This window comes from Orbicella franksi, chromosome 6 (genome assembly GCF_964199315.1).
Source record: "Orbicella franksi chromosome 6, jaOrbFran1.1, whole genome shotgun sequence".
In the NCBI taxonomy this organism is placed as follows: domain Eukaryota; kingdom Metazoa; phylum Cnidaria; class Anthozoa; order Scleractinia; family Merulinidae; genus Orbicella; species Orbicella franksi.
The window spans coordinates 31,003,492-31,015,006 of NC_138150.1; the positions used below are offsets into that span (position 1 = coordinate 31,003,492).

Here is an 11,515-nt window from a genome sequence, read left to right on the forward strand (position 1 = left end):
GACACACTCCCAGAGGACTATGGGATTTATTGATCCAAGATGGCGTCGAAAAGTGGAGGGAAATGTCATTATCTCTGTTGCACAGTACAAGGACTCTGTTTCCCTTCAAAAAATGTGTCATCGATCTTTATCTCTGAAAGGTAGACACAACTGAGAGGCAGAAAATAAGTCCAGCCTCGTCGAAGCATTCAGCCTTGATGCTGTCTACGTCAAGATCGCAGAAGCAAAATTTTTCTGAAGAAAAGAATGACAAATTAATGAAATCAAAATCTGCATCACCAACTCTTAGAAAGCCCACTAAGGAACAATCACAGGAGAAACGAATCCAGTCTTCAACGAATGAAAGGGAGTCAGGGAAGTTAAGTGTGCATGAGATTGTGAGTATTTCTCGCACGGTGTTTACAAATTAAGCTTTTATATATTTTTAAAAGCAAAGAAAAGTTTTGTGTTGCAGAGAGCTATGTTTTGTTGAAAACCTTTGTAAGCTCAAGTGGTATTCGATTTGTGATTTGATCATTTCATGCAGTTACTAGGCAGTTACTGTACATTTTGAAGCGTTCATAGTTGCTTCTGTCTTATTTTTATTGGTTTTCGTGAATACTCAGCTTGACAGATGTCAAGAAGGTGATTGTGGACGAGTTTTTGAGATTAACCTCAATGGTCAAGCTTTGAAACTAGTTCCAGATCTGAAAGAGGTAGGGCTGTTACAAACTGTAACTGCAACTTGCAAGTGTGTGAATATAAATTAATAAATATGTTCTGTGCTCACTTGCCATTGAGCTTTTGGATAGACCCCAAGCAGGTCACAAGGGGCATATGAAAAACATGGAATCCAGAAGTGGAACCAGAACCGGAACTGGAACTTATGGGGATGAGACGTCTTGCTAAAGTATCTAATTGTTAGCAGTAAATCCCTTCAATCATCTCCAATTTTTATTTTCCATTTCTGGTTCTGGATTCCATGTTTTCCATACACCCGATCACCAAAATACTGTAAGCTAAACTGATATGATACGAACAACGTAACACTTGACTTTTGTTACCATTCTCGTGAATTTATGCCAAGCTGATTTCTCCTGTACATACTTCGTCTCATTAATAATTATTCCATGAGTGCACGTTGGATGTGAGATGGTAATGGCCAGTGAGGTACATAGCGCTGAGTTGGCTATAATCATCTCATATCCAACAAGCGCAAGTGGAATAATTCTTAAAATACAGAAAACTAAACTAAAACTAAAATAGACATCCCAAAAAATCATGCATAAGCTTACCATATTTGTAGAGCAAGGTATAATGGCTCATAACCCATGATGACTAAGCCAATGAAAACTCTCATTGCATTATCCCAGGATCCAATTTTTAATAACAACAATTATGTGCCCCTGGGTCTCTCGGGACATCTTTTCAAAGCTGTAATTAAATCAGGGCTCAAAAAAAGTGCTATCCAGTCATCCCGGACAAATAGACTTTACTGCCAGGCAAGAAACTTTTTATTCTCACTTGCCAGATAAGCAAGGGCCCAGGCAAGTTGTAAACTGAGTTTAAAAGAAAGGAAACTAAAACTTGCCCAGGGGAAGCAAAATTTGAGAGCTGCTTGTAATAAGGGCAAGTTTAAATTCAATTTTTTTTCCAAGCCCTGTAAATATACCATATGAATAACTACACTCTTTTTGTCCACTTTATTCTAATGTGCAGTTCCCAAAACTGAAAATCCTTGACCTGGGATGCAACAAAATCAAGTGTGTCTCACCTAGTGATTTGGAGAAGAATTGTGTAAGTAAATCTTGTTCATAATCAGTGACAGGAATAGAACAGGGAAGGTCCTCTTGGTAAGTGAAAAATATTCAACCAGCAGGCCGAAATGCCTTTTGGTACACACGTTTTACCTGCTTTGCATCAGCCACAGGTACTAATTACACTGTACTTCAAGTTTTGATTGGTTCACCGTATTGTCTGTGTTCTTTGTGATTGGCTAGAGTGATAACTTTGGTTTTGGTTAAATGGCACGCCATTGAAAACCACTTTATACATGTACGTGTAGTGAAATTAGTAACTATTAAATTGTTATGTGGCAGTGTACCTAAGAATATTTCTTGTGCTGTAGGATCTTCGCGAACTGAAACTTTACGCAAATGAAATTACAGAGATCAGTGGTTTAGATCGGTAAGCCAGTATAATTTCGTATAACACATCAATTAACTTCCTCAGTGCATCAGTGTGGTATAACATTAAAATGAGGTACTTTTAAGAACGGAGGTGCGGTAGCCTCATGGTTAGTGTGCTCTGCTCCTGATCAAGCGGTACAGGTTCGAGCCCTGGCTTGGGACATGGTGTTATGTTCTTGGGCAAGACACTTTACTCTCACAGTGCCTCTCTCCACCCAGGTGTATAAATGGGTACTGGCAAATTTAATGCTGGAGGTAACCCAGTGATGGACTACCATCCTATCCAGGGGGAGTAGAAATATTCCTAGGCATTTTGTGCTACAGAAACTGGGACAAGCCTCGGCCTGATGGGTCACTTCATGCTACAGAAACCAGTAGAAGCTCTGGCCTGATGGGCTACTTGGCTCAAGATTTAATGGCAGTTGCTGGATATTGAGTGATGTAGTTTAGTTGTGAGTAATCAATGTGTGAGGATATAAAATTGGTGCTCAACCTCAATTGCTTCTTTTCTCCACAGCTGTAAAGAGCTAAATAATCTTCTTCTGCAGCACAACAAAATAAAATGTATAGGTAAGCTTCATTTACAAAACCTTGGCTCGATTTCCAGTCGTCTGGGGAGTGCAGTTGTTTGCCCTTCTCCCAATGGGGTGTGGTGTGGGACAAGGAACACCAGCTCACAAAATGGCTGGAAATCGAGCCTATGTAACCCCATGCTCAAGTTTTTAATAGCAGATTTGCCGGGTCTAGCATCAATTGTCTACAACTACCAGAATTCATTTTGTTTTTACTTTAATTATTATTTATATTTTGAAACCCTAGTGGTATTTAAATAACAATTGCCCTAATTGACATAAGAAAGAGACAAAGTGAAGGATCCTGGTAGTTGTAGTCAAATGGCACCATCATGTAAATAGCCTGTTAAAGAACTCCCCTTGCTGATTTTATTGCATATGCTCCTTTTAAGACTAGTTTGAGACTCTGGTGGTACATAAAGACAATACCCTCAAGTTGATGACCGTCTTAGATTCTCTTCTACAATAGGCTTGGCATTAGATTTTTTATGGAGAAATACTGTCTCTATCTGCAGCTCCAGAATTAAAGAGTTAAATTTTTGTTATATCTTCTATTGCATGCTGTCTACTTGAAATAACCTCTGACAGGGCGATTGTATTTCTGGTGAGCTGAACACATTTACCTTTTAAACAGCTCAGTGTATTTAAAAACAGTGAACTTTCTTAGCAAGGATTTTACTTTGTTTAGAACTTCTTACAAGTACATAGAATAGCTCTGCAAAAGTTGTAGCCATCGTTCTTGATTTGTTTCCAGGTAAAGGTCTACAGCATGTGAGAAAACTCAAAGTTTTGAGGCTTGATAACAACCGTCTGTCCAAGATTGATTATAGGGAAATTGGTTGCTGCTCACAAATAACTGTCCTTGATGTCAGTTGTAATAGCATCACTGATGTTTCTGTAAGTTGACAAATTACGTGTCTTGCTGTTTCTGGTGTGGAAAGTGATGGTAAAGTATGTTTCTGCAAAAGACTGTCAGAAATCAGTCTTCTCAATCCCACAAATGGCCCTCTGACTTATTTCTCCCCACAAGGAAAAGACCTTTCAATTGTCATCTTCCTTGTGAGTTTGTAATATTACTGTGCATATAGTTACTGATGCTTTCTGCAAGCTATTATTCCAACCACACCATTGAAGCTTGAGTTAAATTCCTTCTCACCTGTTCTCTAGCACACTTCGCTAATACAAACTGCAAACATGCACCAGATTAAAACAGAAATTAGATAAATGGTATATTCAAGTTTTACATGTAATTCTTGGTATTGCTGAATCAAGTTGCAGTAGATGATCAGAATTTTTTTCTGTTGTTTACAGGCCTTGAATGGTCTTCCTGCACTTGAGGAGCTTGACTTATCAAACAATAAAATCAGCAAAATTGCTGACCTAGGGAGGTGCCGAAAGGTAACTAATAAAAACAGACTGTCACATTTTTGTTTTTCTTTGCACTGTGCAATAAAGACTTTACACAAATAAGAGTAATTATTCACTGGCTGAGTGAAATGAAATACGGTTGGACCCGGAACTGGGTCATTTCGAATTCCCTGTTATTTCGAACTCAAAACCACTTCCCCTGGATTTACACTCCAGTCAGCAGGGTTCAACTGTAAGTGAAAAATGTTTTCCTCACACACTGCTGGGCCCTGGGTATAGGTCATGTGACCTGTTGGGCGGGCATTTGTTTCGGTTGTGTCTGCCATTGCCAACTTCCCACCCACCCACTACAAATTATGCCAGTATAATGTACAAGCCTTAAACTTTTTTCATTATTTTCAGTCTTAAGCGTAATACTATTTGTATTAGCTTTGATTTTGCAATAAAGGTCAGGCAGCAGCAGTCCGCTTGACATGGCTACCAGTGGTGTGTGAGAACAAGCCATTTCTGACATAATCTATATTAACAGGGTTTTGATTTATAATTATTTCAGATCCAAGAACTGGATATCTCTAGAAATCAAATCTCAGACTTATCTGGTTTGAAGGGTCTTCCTAGCCTTACAGTAAGTATCAGAATGGAACTTTGCCATGTAAAAAATATTCACTGCTCACAAGATATTTTGTAACCTTCATTTTATGCTTTCATTGGTAGGTTTTAAGAGTGGAAAATAATAAAATAGCAACCCTTGAGTCCTTGGGAAAGTTAAGGTAAGAAAAATGTTCTCATAAATATAGAACGGAAGTCATATATTCAGTGTCATTATGACAAGTCTGTCATAACAGAACCCTGAATGGTTAAGGGAAAATTTTGGTTTTTGCTGATCATGAACAAACATGTATTTAGTGTTTAATTAAAACAATGCATTGATTGAAGCAGGACTTGCAAGTCACACTATGACCACCATGACCTTTGTTTCCAAGACATACTAAGATTTGTTGTGATTCAACAGGAATCTACAAGAACTCTATCTATCAAGTAACAGAATATCAGAAGTAAAGGTATGTTTTGGCTAAAAGTTAATGAAATGAAAGAAAACTACAGCATTTTCAAGTCATGTTGACCCCATTATTAAGTAGAGAAAAGAAAATGATGGTTGGCATAATAGGTGCACGATCGCACGGGTGTCTTAGTACAGGTGTCCAATATTACAACTTTTTTAGGTTAAAAGTGGATATGGTTGACTATACCCTCGCCAGTCACGCATCAAATACGGGCACTTTAATGGTTTCCTTCTTCATGTTTCCTACATTTTTTGAAACTAATGGAAAGTGCTTCTCGCAACTTTCTTCACTTAGAACAAGAAGTTCTAAGAAATTTTTATTTCAAAATTTTTTATTTGCCCTTAATTAATCAACTATTAATTAGTTGTTGGTCCTCAGCACAACTTAGAGAGTTATTGTGCTTTTAATTTCAAATAAGCCTTGGCTGTGCACTCATCCAATTTTGAACTTGCTCACCTGTTTATTCTCTGAATTGTAGAACAGGAGGTCCAAGCGCTATTACTTGTTGCCTGCTTTGCCACCCTCTTCTGCCATCCTACTTTACATGAATATGCTTTGAAAACACAAATTTAATTCTCTGTAAATATTTAAGTTCATTACTAAATTTAGCAATGAACATGATTTTATGTTGTTTGTGTTGCAGTCCTTTGCCAATCAGTTTCCTTCACTAGAAATCCTGGATTTGTCAAACAACCTCATAGCCGCAGTGGAAGAAATGGTGATTTTTTTATTGAAAGAGTCGACTGATCTGCATTACATTTTACACAATTTATTCATTTGGATATATAACTTTTGAAATAACATTGTCTTTTTGTCACTCTTCAGTTTGTGCTGTCAAGTATTTCTTCCCTTGTAGAACTGACCGTAGCAGGTGAGACTACAGAAAATCGTGATATAAGAACCTATCTATCCTGCAGTACTCGCCAGTAATTTCCAACAATATTAGCTTATATTTACTTGTTTTTCATTCAGGAAATCCTTGTGAATCGGCAGACACGTTCGGGTGAGTCATAACTGTTGTTCAGTGAATCAGCTTGTTCATGTTAGACTCTCAGGAAGAGACTTGCCGAGTCTACTTTTAAACCGAAAAAATATAAAAATATAACACCTTGACCACCATCTCTCAGATATCGAAAATGTCTGTTTTTCAAATTCCCACTTCCTCCTGCTTTTAGTTAGATATTTAGGAGTATTCGTTTTCAATTTTTTTCTTAAAGAAGGACGTTGCCAACTATTTGTGGATATTTGTAATGAATCACTAAATTTTCAGACATAGAATTAAGTCAGAAATGGAGAATTGTCGATAAAGAGAATTCATTTGTTGAGGTTACAACTAAAAAGTTAGCTACATAATTACATTTCAAGTCGCCTTTTAAGGTGTCCTCTTGTACTTTGTAATGTTCTCTTTTTATACACCTGTAGCTGCCATCGCCAGATATTTCAGACACTAACGTCGCTGGAATTTCTTGATAAAGTAAGTTGTCAGTTATTTTTAGCAGTTTAATTTCCATTATCACCACCCTTTTGTCGATTATTCGCGAATTGCGATATTGTGACATACAGGCCCCATCCACGCTACGCCAGAAAAATTTGAAAACGAGGTTTCATTCTGAAAACGCATCAAATGTTTTCCGTCCACACTGCGCCGAAGATATTTACTGAAAACGCAGCAATCAACGGTCATTTTGGATTTGTGTTTGAGAAAAACTCGAACGGGGAAATCACGTGATTATCGTGATTATCGTGATTATCGTTTTCAAAATGTTTTCCGTCCACATTAAAACGCAAAGCCGACGTTTTCAAATTCATTCGGTTTGAAGAGCGTTTTCGAAAAGCTCCGATTCCGTGACGGATTAGTGTGGACGATGGGCCTAACGTAGAAATAAAGCTGCGTTTTCAAATTTCTCCATTGAATTGTCGACGGGGCCATAGAGATACAGATGTTTCAGTTCGTGCGACTATCAAATTAAAAACCAAAGCATTGTAACCTTAAAGTCGCAACAAAGGTTTGTACGAGGTACAAAATTTCAAGCTTTCGTTTTCGGGACATTTTGGAATAAATTCACGAACACAACTGAAGATTGTATAAGGTACTTTCCATTCGACCAAAAATCCTGTTTTCTAAAGTGTCTTCGGGAAATACGCTTTCCATTCACACAACTCTTCTCAGATTTCCTTATGCCTGAAATCATTCATACAGATGTCAAAATGCCAGGGGATTTGTAACTTGATGTAAGTTGACTGTCAGAATTCCACTACATTCCTTAATTTTCGTTAGTTTTGGTTTTAGAAGACGCCCAGTTCTCAAATTTTTCACGCCATTTTTTTTTTTTAACAAGATGCATTGATAGCCTGGAAGAAACTATTTAATGAAATCCAACGTAAAAGCAAAAATTCCGTTATTAACTCTTCCCCCTTGTTTTTCTGAATTTTCATGGAACTTTTTTTTTTCTTCATTGATTCAGGTGTCGCGCAAGAGACCCAGCACAGGTCAGTCACGCGCGCCACCTCCAATGAGACCGATGTCTGCATCGCAAGGTATTTACTTCACAGAAAGAAAGAAGTTTCGTGTTCGCTTTTTGTAATTTAGTTTCCTTTGAGTAAGTAGAGTTTCTTCGTCTCTCTTAATTTAACACAATCATGGGTTACTCTGTTTTCTCACAGTTTTGAGTGCAAAACAAGTCGAGGAGCAGATAAAAGCAACAGAACTTGAGCAAACTTCTTTTGAGGCGTCTATCGCTTCACGGTGAGTAAAAGCGCTGCTCTCTAAGCCAAACACGTTTTACGTTTTACTAAAGTATTTAAAAATAACACGACAGCAACAAATTTTGACTCGTTGGCTTTAAAGTGACGAAGTTAGCGCCAATGTTGTGAAACTTACAGTTGACTCCCGACAAGAGACCATGATCATTTTCTCTTGCTCCCGATAACTCGAACCCTCGCTAACTCGAACCCCCCGCTAACTGGAAGTAATTTTCATTTCCCTTCAGGCCATTTTCTATATAATTTTACCCTCGATAACTCATACTCCCGATAACTCGAACCTTTTACTATTTCCCCTGGAGGTTCGAGTTATCGGGAGTCGACTGTACTTGTTTATGGAAAGAGCGCACCGTGGTAGAAATGTCTGTGGATCTATTATTACTACGGAAATTCCCTCTCAGTTACTTCGATTTGTAAGTTTCTTTGCCGAAATATCTAGAAGCGCTCATTAAATATTTCGTGCGCTCCAATAGTCCCAGTGTTTATCTTAGTCCTTGAAAATAGTTCTCTTTCAACTGTATTCCTTAGGTTTAGTATGGTTAAGGATCTATTTGATTCCCTGCCTATGGAATCAACCACCGACTTACGTCACTCACAGTTAACAGGTATGATAATACGTAATACTATACAGCTCTAAATTGGATCAGCCTTGTAATTCAGCTGTTTTGGTGACTATAAAGACCTAACGCCTGCTCCCCTGGGTAGAGAGACTCTGGGAAAAAACTGTCTGTCTCCAAGAGAACATACCGCAATGACCCTGGAGAGGCGCTCTGCCCAGTCTATAGTCCAATCTGCGAACTCTGTCTTCTCCACTCTATTTAGGGTTGAACCCAGGCGCTAAAGGCGAATCTTTGTTTACACTTTTTGCCTCATTAGCATTTGCTTATCACTATCTGATGACGCTAATCAAAGAAAAACTATGAATATTGAAAGGGCATAACAGTTTCAGTTACCTCTGAATATTTGAGCCCAATACACGGAATGGTTTCGGAGAAATTCTCTTCTAAAAACTCGAAATTTTACAGTGAAATGTATGGCTCATTAACTTTTTTGCCACACAGCAATTTTTCAGTTTTTGATGGCTGATATTTCCTTCAATTTTGCGTGCAAAGAGCTGAAAGTTGCACAGATTTCTCAACTTAATCAGCTTTATCAACTTTTCCATTTAGTTCATATATACGGCCACGGCTTCTATGAGTCAAGTCGTGTGCTAATGAGGAAAAATGTAAACAATGACGTCAGCAAAGATTCGCCTATATGGGGCGAAGAAGAGAGAGTTCGTGGACTTGACTATCAGGATTCGAACTAGGCCAGTGCGCTTGTCATGAGCACCTCTAAGGTAGAAGATTCGCCAAACCTCATGCTTCTGTCGTTTTCAGTTTACTAACTACTTTTTTCTTGCTGTTTCAGGGTCGGCGATATTTGATTCAGACTCGGCCAATTTTTCCCGCCCGGGTACAGCTGGGGAGGGAAGACCCTCCAGTCGGTGCAGCAGGTCAGTGGGGAGGAAGGCCGAAGCATTTTGTCTCTTACTACTGCATATCAAAATCAACCAAATTAAGTGATTTTCGTTGCTTTCAACGATACCTGCTCTTTGGTACTAAAGAATGAACAAACTGGTGTTTCTCCGAGCACGACATAATAGCATTTCCACACGCTCAAGTTTTTCCAATGAGGGTTTGGTGTTAATGTTGGTTTTCTAAATCCAGAGCCACTCATAACCACTGCACGTGCTTTTCCCAATTACGTGCAATTTAAATTGAGTCCGTTTCGCGCCCGCCGGACTATTGGGTTTTTTCATCGGCCAATCGATGAAGAAAACCAACTCAAAGATATTGATAGCTTACCATTTGTAAGAATAAGCCGGTTTCGATGACCGATAAATAATGGGAAGGGTTTTTCCACAGTCAACAAGCCAACCGAACGAGATGATTTCCCGTAATTGCTTTAAGCTGATGAGAGACTGGAAACTGGAAAATTTGCCAAATGGTCAGGAAATTTCCGCCATTACGTTCCGAACGGAAAGAGGACTACCTCTGGAGGTAGTCTACAATTCCCGAACGGATTTTCCAGAAAATTACTGTTCCATTTGACTTTCAACCGAAATTTTCTGATTTTTTGGATAAATGGTAAGCACCATTTAAACATGGCGCACAGTCTCAGCCAGATTGACAAACTGTTGTTAATTTGTTATTTTGGTCTCTTATTATATTTTAGCCGCTCAAGAATCGCTGAAGCCCGAGCATTTGCCGCAGAACACTTTCACCCAGAACACAGCTGACACTTGGAACATGTTGCATCTTGTTGGATTAAAGTTTATTGCCTGAAAGAGCAGTCAGTGAAAAGATATTGATAGAAATGACAACAAGAATGGTCTTTGAAAAATATTTCTGTTGTCAAAGTCGCTCTGAACATGTGTGAAGTACAAATGCGAAAAAATACGGAAATTGTACTCTATGGGCTTTGAACCGCGGATATTTATGTTAAATGTCACTTTGGAAATTATACGTTGTAAATAAACTGTAGAGTGAGTATTTTAATTTTCTGTTCCTCGGTTTGGAATACACTTTCAAACTTCGGATACAGAAAATACTACAAGTTACATCTCCACCTTGAGAAATAAAATACCCAATATTAAAGAAGACGAGGATTTCTTGGCTGTTTATCATTGTCCATAGAGCACGTTATAGTTGTCTAAATCGCCGTTGTTGAACTCGACGTAATACTCGGTGTGATGAACCTCATCTCGTTGGCGTTTGTCATCAATCAGAGTTGTCCAATCTGCTAAGTTAAGAGGGCCTTCAATTGTCTTGGATTCGTGCACTGGAAGTAAAATAGAATTATATAAGCTTGTATCATAGATAACTTGCTAATTCAGTTTTAAAAACATATTTAAAAATACGTATTTCGGAGAGGAAGCTTTAATTTTCCAAGGTTTATACTACTTCATTTGATCCGACCGGAAAACAAAATGTAATTTTTTGTGCCGGCTTCCTGAAAATAAGCTCTCACCTGGATTTTCAAAACTAAAAGGCACGTCATATCTTTGAGCAGTTGAAACACGACCAGCGAGAACTGACGCCATAGCAGCCGAAAAGAATCTTTGAAGTCTTCTGGGCTTTGTCTCCTGTTTTGCTGAGCCCATTTTATGACTTTCCTTTGCGCTGTCCGATTCCCCCAAGTTCTGCCCGCTACAGATGATGTGGGATGATTGTGACGTTACTGCGGTTTCAGGCATCAAGACAGTTTCTTCATCCATGGAATCTAAATCATTTCCAGCAAAGAGTTTCCTTGTATTTCCTTTTCTTTTGTTTTCATTTGACTGTTCTTTACAAGAACTGTTATGAACCAGAGTTTCAGGCTGTAAGATATTTTTTTCGACGTTAGTACTGAATAGAATTCCAGCGTTTGGGACCCAGTTCCTTCCGTCTTTTGTGATACATGCCGTACGTTGTGTCCCAGGCTCCTTCTGCTCTCTCAATAGACTAGTCACGTGAGTACAGGAGTAACTCCGCCGACTGCTTCCCAAATGTTCGTCTTCGATTTCATTCGCTGCATTTGAATTTGTCAAACCAAGAAA

The 11,515-nt window shown here is 38.6% G+C and overlaps 2 protein-coding genes across 2 annotated transcripts; one reads left to right on the plus strand and one right to left on the minus strand.

Annotated features, from left to right (window-relative positions):
- Nucleotides 1-47: 47 nt before the first annotated feature.
- Nucleotides 48-10,475, plus strand: LOC145489920 (uncharacterized). Its single transcript, XM_081469007.1, has 19 exons — nt 48-377; nt 606-695; nt 1,699-1,776; nt 2,108-2,166; nt 2,686-2,738; nt 3,495-3,637; nt 4,052-4,138; nt 4,662-4,733; nt 4,823-4,878; nt 5,121-5,169; nt 5,816-5,890; nt 5,998-6,043; nt 6,145-6,175; nt 6,595-6,646; nt 7,638-7,710; nt 7,837-7,918; nt 8,464-8,540; nt 9,346-9,430; nt 10,153-10,475. The coding sequence occupies exons 1-19, from the start codon at nt 198-200 to the stop codon at nt 10,214-10,216; spliced, it is 1,452 nt and encodes a 483-aa protein (XP_081325133.1). The 5' UTR covers nt 48-197; the 3' UTR covers nt 10,217-10,475.
- Nucleotides 10,476-10,576: 101 nt separating this feature from the next.
- On the minus strand, nt 10,577-11,278 carry LOC145489921 (uncharacterized). The gene is made up of 2 exons (XM_081469008.1): nt 10,948-11,278; nt 10,577-10,758 (listed from the first exon to the last, which is right to left on the minus strand). Exons 1-2 carry the CDS (start codon nt 11,192-11,194, stop codon nt 10,601-10,603), a joined length of 405 nt encoding a protein of 134 aa, XP_081325134.1. The 5' UTR covers nt 11,195-11,278; the 3' UTR covers nt 10,577-10,600.
- Between the last annotated feature and the right edge of the window lie 237 nt (nt 11,279-11,515).

What these genes read in the sequence shown, in the direction of transcription:
- LOC145489920 (XM_081469007.1), top strand. Translation starts at nt 198, where the DNA reads ATGCTGTCTACGTCAAGATCGCAGAAGCAAAATTTTTCTGAAGAAAAG. An exon ending in TAGTTCCAGATCTGAAAGAG is followed by an intron (nt 696 to 1,698) that starts GTAGGGCTGTTA and finishes TCTAATGTGCAG; the next exon opens with TTCCCAAAACTGAAAATCCT. An exon ending in TAGCCGCAGTGGAAGAAATG is followed by an intron (nt 5,891 to 5,997) that starts GTGATTTTTTTA and finishes GTCACTCTTCAG; the next exon opens with TTTGTGCTGTCAAGTATTTC.
- LOC145489921 (XM_081469008.1), bottom strand. Translation starts at nt 11,194, where the DNA reads ATGGATGAAGAAACTGTCTTGATGCCTGAAACCGCAGTAACGTCACAA. An exon ending in TTTTAGTTTTGAAAATCCAG is followed by an intron (nt 10,759 to 10,947) that starts GTGAGAGCTTAT and finishes TTTTACTTCCAG; the next exon opens with TGCACGAATCCAAGACAATT.